Below are 13960 nucleotides of genomic sequence, written 5' to 3'. Positions count from 1 at the left end.
GTATCAGGAAAAAAAAAAAGATAGTCTTATTCCACGTAAGTCACTGGGCTCCAATAACAATACGACATAAAACTTAGTTTGGGGGGGGGTATATATACCTAAAATCAAGGGTGATTGATCAAGAAAAAAAAGGATAAAACAATGTACAGTTTGTGATGACCATCTTTAATTAGACAACTCTGGATTCTTAGTACGTAATTGAAGGTACTCTGGATTCTTCTGAAGTTACCTAGGATGACGAATTACAATAATCTGAAGCTCAAGAAGTAAAAAATTCTCATTGTTTGGTTTACTTATGAGGTTAATCAACAAATAGATTGGTCACCATAATTAGCTAACTTTTTTGTAGGCAATTGGTCAACCCCAAATTTGATATTTGGCTTGCAATACATAGTACATCAGACAGTCCACCATTAAAAACTGTGTAATTTTTAAGAGGCGAGTAGATGATCATATTCAGTTGAAAACGGTGGATTAGGGTTTCTCTTTCATGTTCTTGAAAGGTTTTATTCAATATATAAATTAAAGAAGATATACTGCATAGTAGATTTTGGATTAAATTCAACCGTCCAAAACACATATGTTGAACTTAAAAGAACGGTCAAATGATACTCAGGTAATTTAAAAGGGATAATAAGCAATTGTACATCGTGGAATATGAGGGTAAAAAATGTATTTCTGGTTACCCTGAGTGACATACATGGTATAAGGGTATTATTCGCATAATATAAACTTTAGGAAGTAAGTTACTAATTTAACAAATTAGGGGGGAAATACGATACTAATTTTTTTAACGGTAAACTCAAAAGACTTCTTGTTTTATACCCAACAGACAAAAAGTCGAGAAAAACAACAACATAAAAAGCCTAAGAGACCACAAGGGTCAGCGATATATTTATAGAAGATAAGATTAAAGAAGTTATCCACCAATCTTGGATATTAATATCTGTGAAGTATTGAGCTATTAAGTTAGCTCATCGCTAGATAAAATTGAATTCCACATTTGAAAGAGTTAGATTGATGATCTGGATCGGCTCAATTGTCCTCAATATTCTCAATCAAATAATTGGTTTTCGACCATTTAGAATGTTGGGAACTATTTTCCAATATCCTTATACAATGACTCGATTGTATCCTTCTTTAGATGTCGATTGAAGAGAAAGAGGAGCCACCACTTAATATAGTGCCATTAGAATCTATAGTTATCATCATGTGCACATGCAGAATTATAGTCTTTGACAACATCATACACATTTAATTTGACGTAGTTTTACGAGGTGGTGTCCACTAAGTTTTCTGGTCTGAGTTATCATATGCGGGAACAACGCACAATAGTTGCAGGTAAGTATTGATCATCCACCACCTCATTGTACATATTAAACTAAAACAACTCATCTTGTATAATATTATTAATATATAGTTTACGATTCTCAATCGCAAGAAAAATCCCGACATTCCAAATATCCCAAAAGATACACACACTCAAGTAAAAGTAATAGTCGCCATCTTTTCATATAATCTAGTCTGCAATAATGTGCTTAACCTTGCCACTGTGGGGTCATCCAGTCTCATATTCAAAAGAATATGCAAATAAAACTGCTTGTGCTAACGAGCATTATAAGGGTATGTGTAATCCATTTCGGTACTCTCGTTATGGAACCTACATTATTTTGATACCCCTTCAATGAAATTTACAATCTTGTTTAAGATCTCAACTCTATCATGAATAATACTCCAAAGAAATATGTGAATATTATGAGCTATGTTTTTATTGTTCCACCATAATTTCCATGGAAGAAGTTATCTTTATGGTATGATTGAGCATGGGGAGTGTGGCACCGAATGAGTTTGTCTTCAATTGAATCTTTGTGAATTTGGATCTTCAAATTTTGCTTAGCAGTAAACTGATCAAAAGTATTGTTGATGAGAGTCGTGTTCCATCTCCCTTCTCTAGGAATAATAAACTCAAAAACTTTTTAATAACACAAGAGGTGTTGAGGTCTAACAATGGTTTAAACCGCTGGAATATTGGAATCCAAGGATCATACCAAGTTTTAATCTTTTTACCATCCCTAACAAGCCAAACACCGATAAGTTTTAGAGAGGTGTCTGCTATCAAAAATGGCACTCAATTGATTAGAGCAATTTTTTGAAACCGTGAACTGTCGGTCTCCAATTATTATACTTCTATACAAAACTATCATTAGTGCTAGTATCATTATTTATATAAAGTGCAGAAATTGATTAATTATGCTAATCACACTCTGACTATTTGGATTCATATTCTAGAACACTTTAATGCACCCATCTTTTTATACGAACCAAACAAAATTGTTAATCTCTATATAGAAAACTCGGTAACGTATTAGCAATATGATGAGAATTGTTGCTCATAGAAAAAACTAATACCTTGATTATGAATTTGGCTTGTATTAATATTAACACTTCGCCAGATGGTTCTAGGATAAGATAATTTAGAAATAAATGATCTACCGTTTCATCATCAATGTAACACATATTACAATGCATTTTGTTACCCATTCTTATACGTTGACAATTTATATCTCTACTTGGAAGAATGTTCTTAGATATATTCAATCAAAAAGCTTCACTTTGAGAGCGTGTCTAAATTTTTAGTGGTATTAGATGCGCGACAAGAGTGGTACCGGTCATCGCATTACGCGGTGAAGATAAGATATATGCCAACATTAAATTAACTACGTTAAATTCGATGTCAGTCAAATGAACTAAATAGTTTCATTTTTATTTATTGTTTGTTTTTTTTGGAAAAAAACTGGGTAATGATTAGCTACAGCTAGAAAAATTTGTTATAAAATTAGTAAATTCGATGTCTATCAAATGAACAAAATAGTTTCATTTTTATTTTATTTTATTTTTCTGAAAAAAAAATTGGGTAATGATTAGCTAGAACTGCTAGAAAAGTTTGTTACAAAATTAGTAGTCAACCTAATGTGGAGGTAAGATGATTCCTGCTCCAGGCATTTGATCTATTCGCTTCGAGAGATTGCCTAATGCAATTAGGAGGCTTTCCTTCCAAGTTCAGGTTATAAAGAAAACGTGTTAGCCTTTTTTGCAAGAGGTATTAGCTGTTTCCAAAACCTTTTTTTTTTTTTTTTGCAACAAGCAATTTTTTTTTCTTTTTATTTTGCCTCATCCAAAGTTGGTTTGTTCTACGGAGAAATAGAAATAGTTCAATACATAACATCTATAAAATTCCTACGTACCTTTCTTTGACGAAGTTGTTCATCTTTTCCTTTTAGCCCAAACCGTTGCTTTCTTTTGGACTACCTGTTGTGGTTAGTTATTCTTATGCTTGCCAAAGGTACTTTCACCGAACCAATAAAGATTAGTTTAGTTGGCTATGAGCCGGACTCTCATATTTGAGGTCAATGAATCGAGTCACCGCTTTAGAATTTGGAGATCTCATGAAAACTCCGCCTATTCAAATGATAGGGAGCAGGTGCGGGCCTATACCATGTATAAAGAACAAAAAAATACTTGGTTGACCACTTGAGTTTCGAGCGTTATGACACTGGTTTTACCACGCAAGGTGCTATTAATCCGTGTCTTAATTATTAGAGCATGACGATCGAAGGGATACACCAACGGCCCCTGAGATTGCGTCTCAACAATTATGAAGGTGTAAACAAAGTGTAGTTATCTATCTGGACTGAACGTGGCACCCAAGCAAAGTTTGTTAGTATGTATGGCAGACCATCGAAACCTTGATGGTACCCAAATATCTCGTTCCTTTATTGCTTATTTATTTAAAAGAAAAAGAAAAGTAAAGAAGACTGAGGGAGAAAAAAAGAAAGAGTCCTCCCAAGCAGGACTCAGAAACTCAAAAAAATTCTCCTTGTCTTCTTAAGCGCGATTTGGGCAAGGTTCAGTGATTAGGGTTCGTTTTCCGTCTTTCATTTCATCAGAGTAAGATCACGTTCTTCTCCATAATCTCTTAAGTCTGTTCTTGTTCTATTAGTCTATTTCTTTTTCATCTTTATCAGCGATGATTTCCTCTTTTTTTTTTTCCTTTTTTTTCTCTCAGGGTTTAAGTTTTTTACTCGTTCTTTCGCTGCGGTTTAGTTTAGGTTGTTCTTCGTCAGCGATGAGTTCTTGATTTATTTTTTTTGCTTTTTATCATGTTTTTAGGGTTTAGTGTTGAGAAATTTTAAGAGTTTAGTTTGTTGTTGGGTATTGATAATGTAGGGTTTGGGTTTGTGGAGAGATTCTTTCATTTGTTTTCTTGAATGTTATTATTAGGGTTTATTGGGGGAATAGTTGGATTTAACTGTGATTTGGATGATTTTTGTGCAGGGATTTGAGTTTGAGTAGAGAATTGTTAGGGTAAAAGATGGATCGTCCAGTGATTTCACTGGACCATGGATGGGGACTTATGCAGACCGGGATTACAAAGCTTATTAAGATTTTGGAAGGTCTTCCGGAACCACAATTCAACTCAGATAGTTACATGATGCTGTATACGTATCCTTGAAGAGATTTGCTATGCTTTTCTTGTTCTTGTAGTTTATGTGATTGTAATGATGTTTTTAAGAGTTTATGCATCGATTGTTTTTTCTTAACTTTTGAATACAGAACATGTTACAATATGTGTACACAGAAACCTCCTCATGACTATTCTCAGCAGCTTTATGAAAAGTACAAAGAAGCATTCGAGAACTACATAAATGAAACGGTGGGATAGACTTGCTGCCCTACTCGTTGACTTTAGATTACCGTCTTTCTGGTTCTCTGTATTAATGCATATATAATACTCCATTGTTTCGTTTTTTATATTCATTATTTGTGGGATGAGATGTTGTGCTTCTTCATGCATTGACATGAATTCATCTTTTAACATGAATCGACCGGGTTAAACACAGCAGTTTGATATGTTTCTGCTTACTATAGTTTACCAAACTCTACCAAACTCATCTGTCTTTTGTCCTGTTGCTTATATCTAAGCCCTGTTTTGACTTTCCAACTGTCTGTTGTCACAGGTGTTGCCATCTTTGAGAGAGAAGCATGACGAGTTTTTGTTGAGAGAACTTGAGAAGAGGTGGATAAATCATAAGATTATGGTCAGGTGGCTTTCACGATTTTTCTTTTACTTGGATCGTTACTTCATTGCTCGAAGATCACTTCCACCACTTAATGATGTTGGACTTCTTTGCTTCCGCAAACTGGTACGTATTAAGAGTTCAGCTGTAGAAATAAGTACTTGGTGTTTTTTCTTTTGAACATTGGACGCTTTCAGGCATGAGAAAAGAGTTCCAAATGATTGCCTAGTTTCTTTTTTGATCTCTGGAGCACTGTATACGTTCCTTTACATTTACGATGGATCTTTGTTTTTGAGGGTTTTATTTCAATTTCAGGTGTACGAGGAGATCAATGTTCGTGCTAGAGAAGCTGTTATCTCGCTGGTATGTTAAGGCAGCGAAGCAAATTTCTAAGTTTAAACGGTATTCCTTTCTTTCTTTGATCTAAATGTAACCAATATTTTGTAACAGATTAATCAAGAGCGTGAAGGAGAGCAAATTGACCGAGCTTTGCTCAAGAATGTTCTAGCTATTTTTGTCGATATTGGGATGGGAAATATGGAATGTTATGTAAATGACTTTGAAACAGAGTTGCTATCTGATACAGCCGGTTATTATACCCGAAAGGCTTCTAACTGGATTCAAGAAGATTCTTGTCCAGAATACATGATAAAGGTACTTCTAGGCTCCGATATTGGGCTGATCTTCACATACCAGTTCTTACTATTTTGTAATTGTAAGAACTGCGGTTAACATTTTTTTTTTTTGGCAATGCTTAGGCTGAAGAATGTTTGAAGAGAGAAAAGGATAGGGTTACTCACTATCTGCACTCTAGCACGGAGGAGAAGTTAATTGAGGTTTAGCAGTTTTGCTTTGATCTTTTTTGTTGGAGGAGGGAACTCCCCGTTTGGGCTTTGTTAATTGATTCTATTTTCCTTGCAGCAAGTACAAGAGCAACTGCTGAGTAAGGTTTCCCAACAACTTCTTGAAAAGGAGCACTCCGGGTGTTATGCGCTGCTAAGAGAGGACAAGGTGATTGATGATCACATTTCCCTTCATCAGTTCTTTCCCTCTCTGGAGATTCTATCTTTTTCCGAGTGTCCTAATCGTTAATCCCGTGGATTGTTTTCTTTTTGCTAGACTGAGGATCTTACAAGGATGTATGATCTCTTTTCTAAAATCCCTAAAGGCTTGGACCCTGTTTCCCTTATGTTTAAACAGGTTAGCTTATTCTCTCTACTAGTATTTGATCCATTAATGAAGCGATGGCTGTTTATCAGCATGTAGGTCTTACAACTTTTTATGATTTTTTGATGCAGCATGTTACTTCTGAGGGTATAGCAGTGGTCAATCAGGCAGAAGAGGCAGCAAATAGCAGAAAGGTTTATCTTTTTTCTACTTGGTTTTGCATTTTAGTTATACTAATCGAATAATATGTATGTATATGCTGTGCTAGTTTTGAGATATTGTTCTCTTTTTCTGCTTAATAGATTATAGGTCACCTCAAATTTGGTTTGGCTGTTGCATGTTATGTTTAACAGGTCTATTTGGTTGAACATCCTTTTCCTTCTAATTTGATTTAGATGCATCTTGTTCCCAAACATGTGGACAGTGGTGTTGTGGATTCAAGCCGTCTTTTAACTGGGAAGACGTATACTTGCTTAGATTGAATTCTTTAAGTTTTTGTAATTTGTCTTTTTATTATGTGACTTTTCCTGCTTGAATTGGCATTTATCCTAAAAATTGTAAGTTAAGTTTCTATTGCTGAACCTTTATTCATCGTGATGTGTTCTGCTTGTATTTCTAGTATGTTTAATTACTGGGTTAAAGAAAGTTGTTTGTAGCTTTTCTATTTTTGTTAGTTTGCTTTTGATGTGACTGCTGCTTAATGTATCTGACATTTTCTTACAGGAGAATCGAAATGTATCGGGCTCGCAAGAGCAGGTACAATTCCTTGGAGCTTGGCTCGTGAAGACTGAAAAATCAATTTTATAGAGTATAGAATATAACCCGCTCTCTGTTTGCAGATGTTTATCAGGAAAGTAATTGACCTTCATGAAAAATACATGCTCTATGTGACAACCTGCTTTGCTGGCCACACTCTTTTCCACAAGGTCTGTACTGAATAGTTTCACTGGTTGAGTATTTCTGATCTCATGTTCCTCTAATCAACTGTTCTTTTTGGCTTTTTGGTATTCAGGCACTCAAAGAGGCATTTGAAGTATTTTGCAACAAGGTTATTGCTGGCAGCTCAAGTGCAGAGCTGTTGTCTAATTTCAGCGATAATATCCTTAAGAAGGGTGGTAGTGAAAAACTGGATGATGATGTCATTGAGGATACACTTGACAAGGTAGACTTCTTATTTGTTCACTAAATCTAGACCATGTTGACAAGGTACACTCATTGAGGAGGTATCACTGACTCTTATATATTTTTCTAGGTTGTAAAAGTACTTGCTTACATTAGCGACAAAGATCTTTTTGCCGAGTTCTATAGGTAATGACTCTTTTCACTGATATGTTTATCTCCTTTGGAGGTTGTTTAAATGTGTCATTAAACTTGAGTTGCTTCGTTGTTGTTTTTGTTTGGCAGGAAAAAGCTTGCTCGTCGTCTTCTGTTCGGAACGAGTGCTAATGATGATCATGAAAGGAGTATCTTGTCGAAACTGAAACAGCAATGTGGTGGTCAGTTTACCTCAAAAATGGAGGGCATGGTCAGTTGCCTAATCATCATTCTAAATTGTATTGTATTTACTAGCGTATGTACTAGAAGGGGAAGTTCTAATCGGTATTTACATGGTTCTTATAGGTGACGGATTTGCAGCTAGCAAAGGATAACCAATCCGAATTTGAGGAATTCCAGAAAAGTAATGCTCATGCTCATCCTGGGATTGACTTGACAGTTACTGTCCTTACCACTGGATTCTGGCCATCATACAAATCATTAGATTTAAACTTGCCTTCGGAGATGGTAAGCATATATGTACTGATCTATCAAAGAAAATATATATATTATCTGTTTCTGATCGCGGTGATAGCTTTTTTTATTTGAACTCTGCCCATTTTATTTTCAGGTCAAGTGTGTGGAAGTTTTTAAGGAGTTCTATCAGACAAAGACTAAACACAGGAAACTCACATGGCAATACTCACTGGGTACTTGTAACGTTGTTGGGAAATTTCAAAAGAAACCTATTGAACTTGTTGTGACCACTTATCAGGTAACTTTGTTTTCAAGATGCACCTGATGTGGCTAGTTGAATTATGAATTAAAAGGTTAAGTGTTTATTTTATTTTTTTTCATGTTTCAGGCTTCTCTGTTGTTGTTATTCAATTTGTCAGATAAGTTAACTTACTCAGAAATCTTGTCACAACTGAATTTGTCGGATGATGATGTTGTAAGGCTGCTTCATTCCCTTTCATGTGCAAAATACAAGATCCTTGCAAAGGAACCTAACACGAAAACAATCTCTCAGAAGGACAGTTTTATGTTTAATGCCGAATTTACTGATAAAATGAGGAGGATCAAGGTTTGGGGGCTCACCTAGCACATGTTATCTGTTTGTAATCTTCTTGTCTTCTTTCCTTCATTGCTGACTGAATCTTGACCTTCTGAAACTACCATAGGTCCCTTTGCCCCCTGTGGATGAAAAGAAGAAAGTGATTGAAGATGTTGACAAGGACAGACGATATGCTATTGATGCTTCAATTGTTAGGATTATGAAGAGTCGTAAAGTGATGCCTTATCATCAACTGTTGTCTGAATGTGTTGATCAGCTAAACAGAATGTTCAAGGTATGATCTTCTCTTTTTGTCCAAGTCTCTTTTTGTCTTTATAGCTTGTTCTCTTCTCTCCCTTTCTGTCTATTTTGTTGATATTTTGGGTTTTAGCGTACATGATTATCTATTAAATTTTATGAGCAGCCGGATTTTAAGATCATAAAGAAGAGGGTTGAAGATTTGATTACCCGGGATTATCTGGAGAGGGACGAAGACAATCCCAATACCTTTAGATACCTTGCTTAATTCTCAGCAATTTAAAGCCGCAGCTTACATTACTTCGATTCCTGTTCTGGTAGAATCAGAAGAACTGCTGTTTCCCAGAGTTGCAAATCCTTTTTGTTTTTGAGAGTTTGAGTCCTTGGCCAGTGGGATTATTTTTATGAGGGTTGGAAAATCTAGGCTTTTTATCGGAGAAAGAGGTATTGTGCTTTTGATGTCTCCGGAATACGAATCCATGCTGCTGGTTGACATTTCCCCCCTGCAAATAGGATACATTTGCTGCTTTTAATTTTTGTAGTTCTTATGCACATTCTGCTGCTATCACTCGTGTAAAGAATTTTATTTTGCTACAACCGAATCACTTCTCTCTTTTCTATTATAATGGAAGAAAATTATATTAGCGTCTTCTTTCACCTGATTTCTGTCAACGTACTCCCCGGCCATCTGCTTGTTAATTTAGAAGTTATCTACCAAAATTGATGTTCATACAGTTGCATGTATTTTAGAACAGATGCTCTGATGCTGACCCTGAATTTCTTAAAATCCCTTCTTTGGTAGTGATTTATGGGATTAGCCGTGGGATTTTTTTTTTATTTTCTTCTTTTCTTATTGCCTAAAATCCTAAAACTGGTCAGCCGTGGGTCTTTTATGGGATGGAAGAAGATTCCATAATGGCTCAGAAGTGGGAAAACGTATCCACTGGTACACAATTTTTTGGTATCTATGCTTGGTGGAGGCAGATTGATGATAATGGCAAGCAGCTTACGCGTGATAGTCACTTGTGTACCTGTCGATTGCTTCGCGCACGGCTGACTATCAGAATTCGGAAAAATCTTCGGAACCATCTGTACAGTGTCATCTTTGCTTAATTTTTGTCCAAGGTCAACCTTGATAACATCACATGTCTTCAAAGTATTCTCCAAGACTTAAGCTTATGTTCTGGTTAGCTGCTCTATTGAGAATCTATTGAGAAAATAACAAACCCCATTGGTAAAAATAGAAAAGTACGCGCCAATTTCGCACGGATTTTTGAAGCCAAAAAATTTACCACGGATTTTTATAAGCCTAGAGTTTCGTTAAGCTCTGAGATGTCCGCTTTGGTAAAGATAAATCAGTCATCAGCCAAAAAGACGTGTGAAATACACATTTCCCGCCTGGTTTCGAACTTCCATACAAAAGTTCAAATTATTCAACAACTACAACACACAAAAAACCTCAGTTCGGTTACGTCAAGCCATTCGATAGTTTTAAAATCAGGGTTTTCAAATGATACTTTCATCAGTAATCATCTCATAAATTCTTATATAAGACTTGATGAAACCACACATGCTCATCGTGTGTTCAATGAAATGTCTGATCGGAATGTGGTTACTTGGACTTGTCTCATGTCTGGTTACATCAACATTGGCCAACCTAAATCCGCTCTTCAACTCTTCCAACAAATGCCCAGAAACTATATTTTCCCTAATCCTTTCACATTTGCTACTGCAATTAACGCTTGTTCTTATCTTTCTGATATTGAAACCGGCAGAAGAACTCATTCCCTCATTGTGATCTCTGGTTTTCATTCTAATTTTGTAGTTTGTACTTCACTTATCAATATGTATGGGAAGTCTAATTATGTTGATGAATCTCGTCGAGTTTTTGATTCAATGGAAAACAAAAATGTTGTATCTTGGACATCTATGATATCGGTGTACACACAAAATGCACTAGGTGAAGATGCACTTTCCCTTGTCAGAGAGTTCATCAACTCGAAATCATATGAACCAAATCAGTTCTTGCTATCTAGTGTGATTAACGCTTGTGCAAGTTTGGCTAAATTAGTGACCGGAAAAGTAACGCATTGCGGTGTAATTCGCCATGGGTTTGATACGAATGAAGTAGTTGGAAGTTCTCTTATTGATATGTACACAAAGTGTGGATTGTTCGATTATTCAGATAAGATATTCAAACGGATTCCGAATCCGGGTTTGATCCCTTATACTTCGATGATTGTAGGAGCTGCAAAATACGGACTCGGGAGATTTTCTCTTCATCTCTTTGAAGAAATGCTCAAAAAGGGAATAAGACCTAATGGTGTCACCTTTCTAGGAGTTTTACATGCTTGTAGTCATTCTGGACTTGCCGATACCGGCTTAGAATATTTGAACTCGATGCATGAAAAACATAGGATTTACCCTGATTCAAAGCACTTCATTTGTGCAGTAGATATGCTAGGCCGGGCAGGTAGGCTTGATGAAGCTTGTCAAATAGCTAAATTTGTTCCACCAGACGCCGAGGACATAGAAATCCTTTGGGGATCTCTGTTATCCTCTAGTAGAACTTATGGTAGATTAGATATTGCTACTGAAGCTGGTGAGAGGTTAATTGAAATAAATCAACGTCTGGCTACTGCATATGTAACGATGTCGAACACTTCAGCATCAGTTGGGGACTGGGAGAACGCTTACAGATTAAGATCTGAGATGAATAAGAGCGGAATAAACAAGGAACCAGGGCGCAGTTGGGTTGAACTGAGGGATAAAGTCTACGTGTTCTACGCAGGAACTGTGAAGTCTTGCGCAAGAGGAGACGAGCTCGTGAGTTTATTGAAGGAACTGGAAGTAAGAATTAAGGAGAGAGGATAAAGGGAGAAAAGGGTTGGTTTTTGTTGATGTTGAAGATGAAGTTGAGGAAATGATTTTGGGCCTTCACAGTGAAAAGTTGGCTTTGGGGTTTGGTTTGTTAAGTATTCCAAAAGGTGCGACTGTCAGAGTGATCAAGAATTTAAGAATGTGTCTCGATTGCCACGAGTTCTTCAAGGTGGTAAGTGAGATTGTCGAGAGGGATTTCATTGTAAGAGATGTTAACAGATTTCATCATTTTAGAGATGGGTCATGTACTTGCAATGACTTTTGGTGATTTGTTTCACGCTATCTATTACAAAGAAGCCAACTTCGCCACACTTTCGCACATTGAGCTTGCTCAAAGCTGCAAATTGTGTAAAAAAAAAGGGCTGGAGGATAATAGACGATCAGAGTGGTGGAATTGTAAGAGAAAATTAACACAGGCAGCCGCCAGCAGAGAGACATAGTCGTGTCTGTCACAGTCACACTCAGAGAAAGTAATATGTTTTTCTAAGCCTTGGCTGGTAGTAGCTGCTCACAAAAGCAACAGACATAGACATACCAGCAGTAACCCACTTCGTTGAGCAGTTGTTGTGTTGTCTTTGTAGCCAGCAAGCGTGATGTTTGTCGTCTCCTTTCTTTCAAAAGAAATTCTTTTAAAACCCTGCAAGAATATGAGGAAACATCTGCTCAAGATTATGACCAACATATGCTTAACTCCCATAACAAAATTGTTGCCTCTAATTGCGTAAAGCACGTAAAAGGTTTTTATTCTATTTCAGTTTTTACTGCAGAGATATCATGAAATCCCAATCGTAACACCAGTATACTACTGGGAAATTTCACCTAGCCGTGAAAATCTACGGTTGGTAAACGAAGAACTCCTAGCCTTATGTATGACATAGACCGGAAACTAAAAAACTCTCAGCTGTAAATATGAGTTGCAGTTGGAAAATGTGAAACTCCCGGACGTAATCACAAAGCAGCTCTAATATCCAACTGTTTTATTAACTAAAATTGACGGGTATCTATCTTACAAAAACAAATGATTTTTGTAAAATCCGATGGTTGTGGATGAGTTATTTAGTGAGATCCACGGTCACCATTTGTTCTCAAAGTTGAGAAAGTTGAGAGACAAATCGCGGCTAAGAATCAACCCATCTATCAAGCCCACATCCGACCGTCCAGCTTCATCCGTTATCATTCCCATTAATATCAGCAGCAATTTAGGTCTTATTAATCTGCGCTAATAGTCGAGTTCTATCTAATAATATTCTACCCATCCTACTATCTTCTTCACTTATGGATCTGTTCTTCAGTTACGAATACGAAATTGATTTTTCAGTAATAACTTCAAACGTTTCATGCAGTAGTATCCTTTCAAATGTTGCACCACTTAAACCCCAGACAAGATCATCATCTTGCCCAGTTTCAGTCACATGCTCTCTCAACACTACTAGGTAATGGCCGGTTCTTTTTTATTCGATTCTTTCAGTGATAGTTTGATTTGCTTTGGGTTTTAATAAGATTTTTATTGTTTTATTGTTCTATGGTAGGTTGCAATTTTTTTTATTCAGAAAATCATTAGAGTTCCTAACGTCTTAGGTAATTCAATTGTATTTTTAGATTTCCATTGTTGTATTCAATTGATCTTTTTTTGGGGTTTCTGGACTTTGTTGATTCCTGTGTAGATTAGGAAATCTGTAAATGAGTGATTGCTGCAAAATTAGGTACTATATCAACACTTAAGGTTGTACCCATAACTCTAAAAAGACTCATCTATTTTTGATTTTATATCATTGAAGTTAATTTTGCTGAGTAAATTGGTTCCAATTTTTGGCAGTCCATACCCATCACGTTTTTCAAATGAGTTCCCAGATTGTCAACAACCCTAAATTGGTTCCCACATCCGACCGTCCATCTTCATCCGTTATCATTCCCATTAATATCAGCAGCAATTTAGGTCTTATTAATCTGCGCTAATAGTTGAGTTCTATCTAATAATATTCTACTCATCCTACTATCTTCTTCACTTATGGATCTGTTCTTCAGTTACGAATACGAAATTGATTTTTCAGTAATAACTTCAAACGTTTCATGCAGTAGTATCCTTTCAAATGTTGCACCACTTAAACCCCAGACAAGGTCATCATCTTGCCCAGTTTCAGTCACATGCTCTCTCAACACTACTAGGTAATGACCGGTTCTTTTTTATTGGATTATTTCAGTGATAGTTTGATTTTCTTTGGGTTTTAATAAGATTTTTATTGTTTTATTGTTCTATTGTAGGTTGCGA

General features: G+C 36.2%; 1 protein-coding gene and 1 pseudogene across 1 annotated transcript; both read left to right on the top strand.

The window, feature by feature from the left end:
• The first annotated feature begins 3809 nt into the window (after positions 1–3809).
• Positions 3810–9468, top strand: LOC113349644 (cullin-1-like). The gene is made up of 20 exons (XM_026593647.1): positions 3810–3948; positions 4336–4503; positions 4615–4714; positions 5019–5204; positions 5394–5441; positions 5529–5732; positions 5837–5914; positions 6000–6089; positions 6198–6278; positions 6377–6439; positions 6969–7001; positions 7085–7171; positions 7258–7407; positions 7498–7553; positions 7650–7770; positions 7866–8027; positions 8131–8274; positions 8365–8583; positions 8681–8848; positions 8978–9468. The coding sequence occupies exons 2-20, from the start codon at positions 4373–4375 to the stop codon at positions 9077–9079; spliced, it is 2223 nt and encodes a 740-aa protein (XP_026449432.1). The 5' UTR covers positions 3810–3948; positions 4336–4372; the 3' UTR covers positions 9080–9468.
• Positions 9469–10143: 675 nt separating this feature from the next.
• LOC113349645 lies at positions 10144–11975 on the top strand (annotated as a pseudogene).
• Positions 11976–13960: the final 1985 nt, after the last annotated feature.

Source organism: Papaver somniferum, chromosome 2 (assembly GCF_003573695.1).
Source record: "Papaver somniferum cultivar HN1 chromosome 2, ASM357369v1, whole genome shotgun sequence".
Lineage (NCBI taxonomy): Eukaryota > Viridiplantae > Streptophyta > Magnoliopsida > Ranunculales > Papaveraceae > Papaver > Papaver somniferum.
The sequence above is the reverse complement of the archived record's forward strand: the minus strand, read 5'-3'. Positions and strand labels throughout refer to the sequence as shown.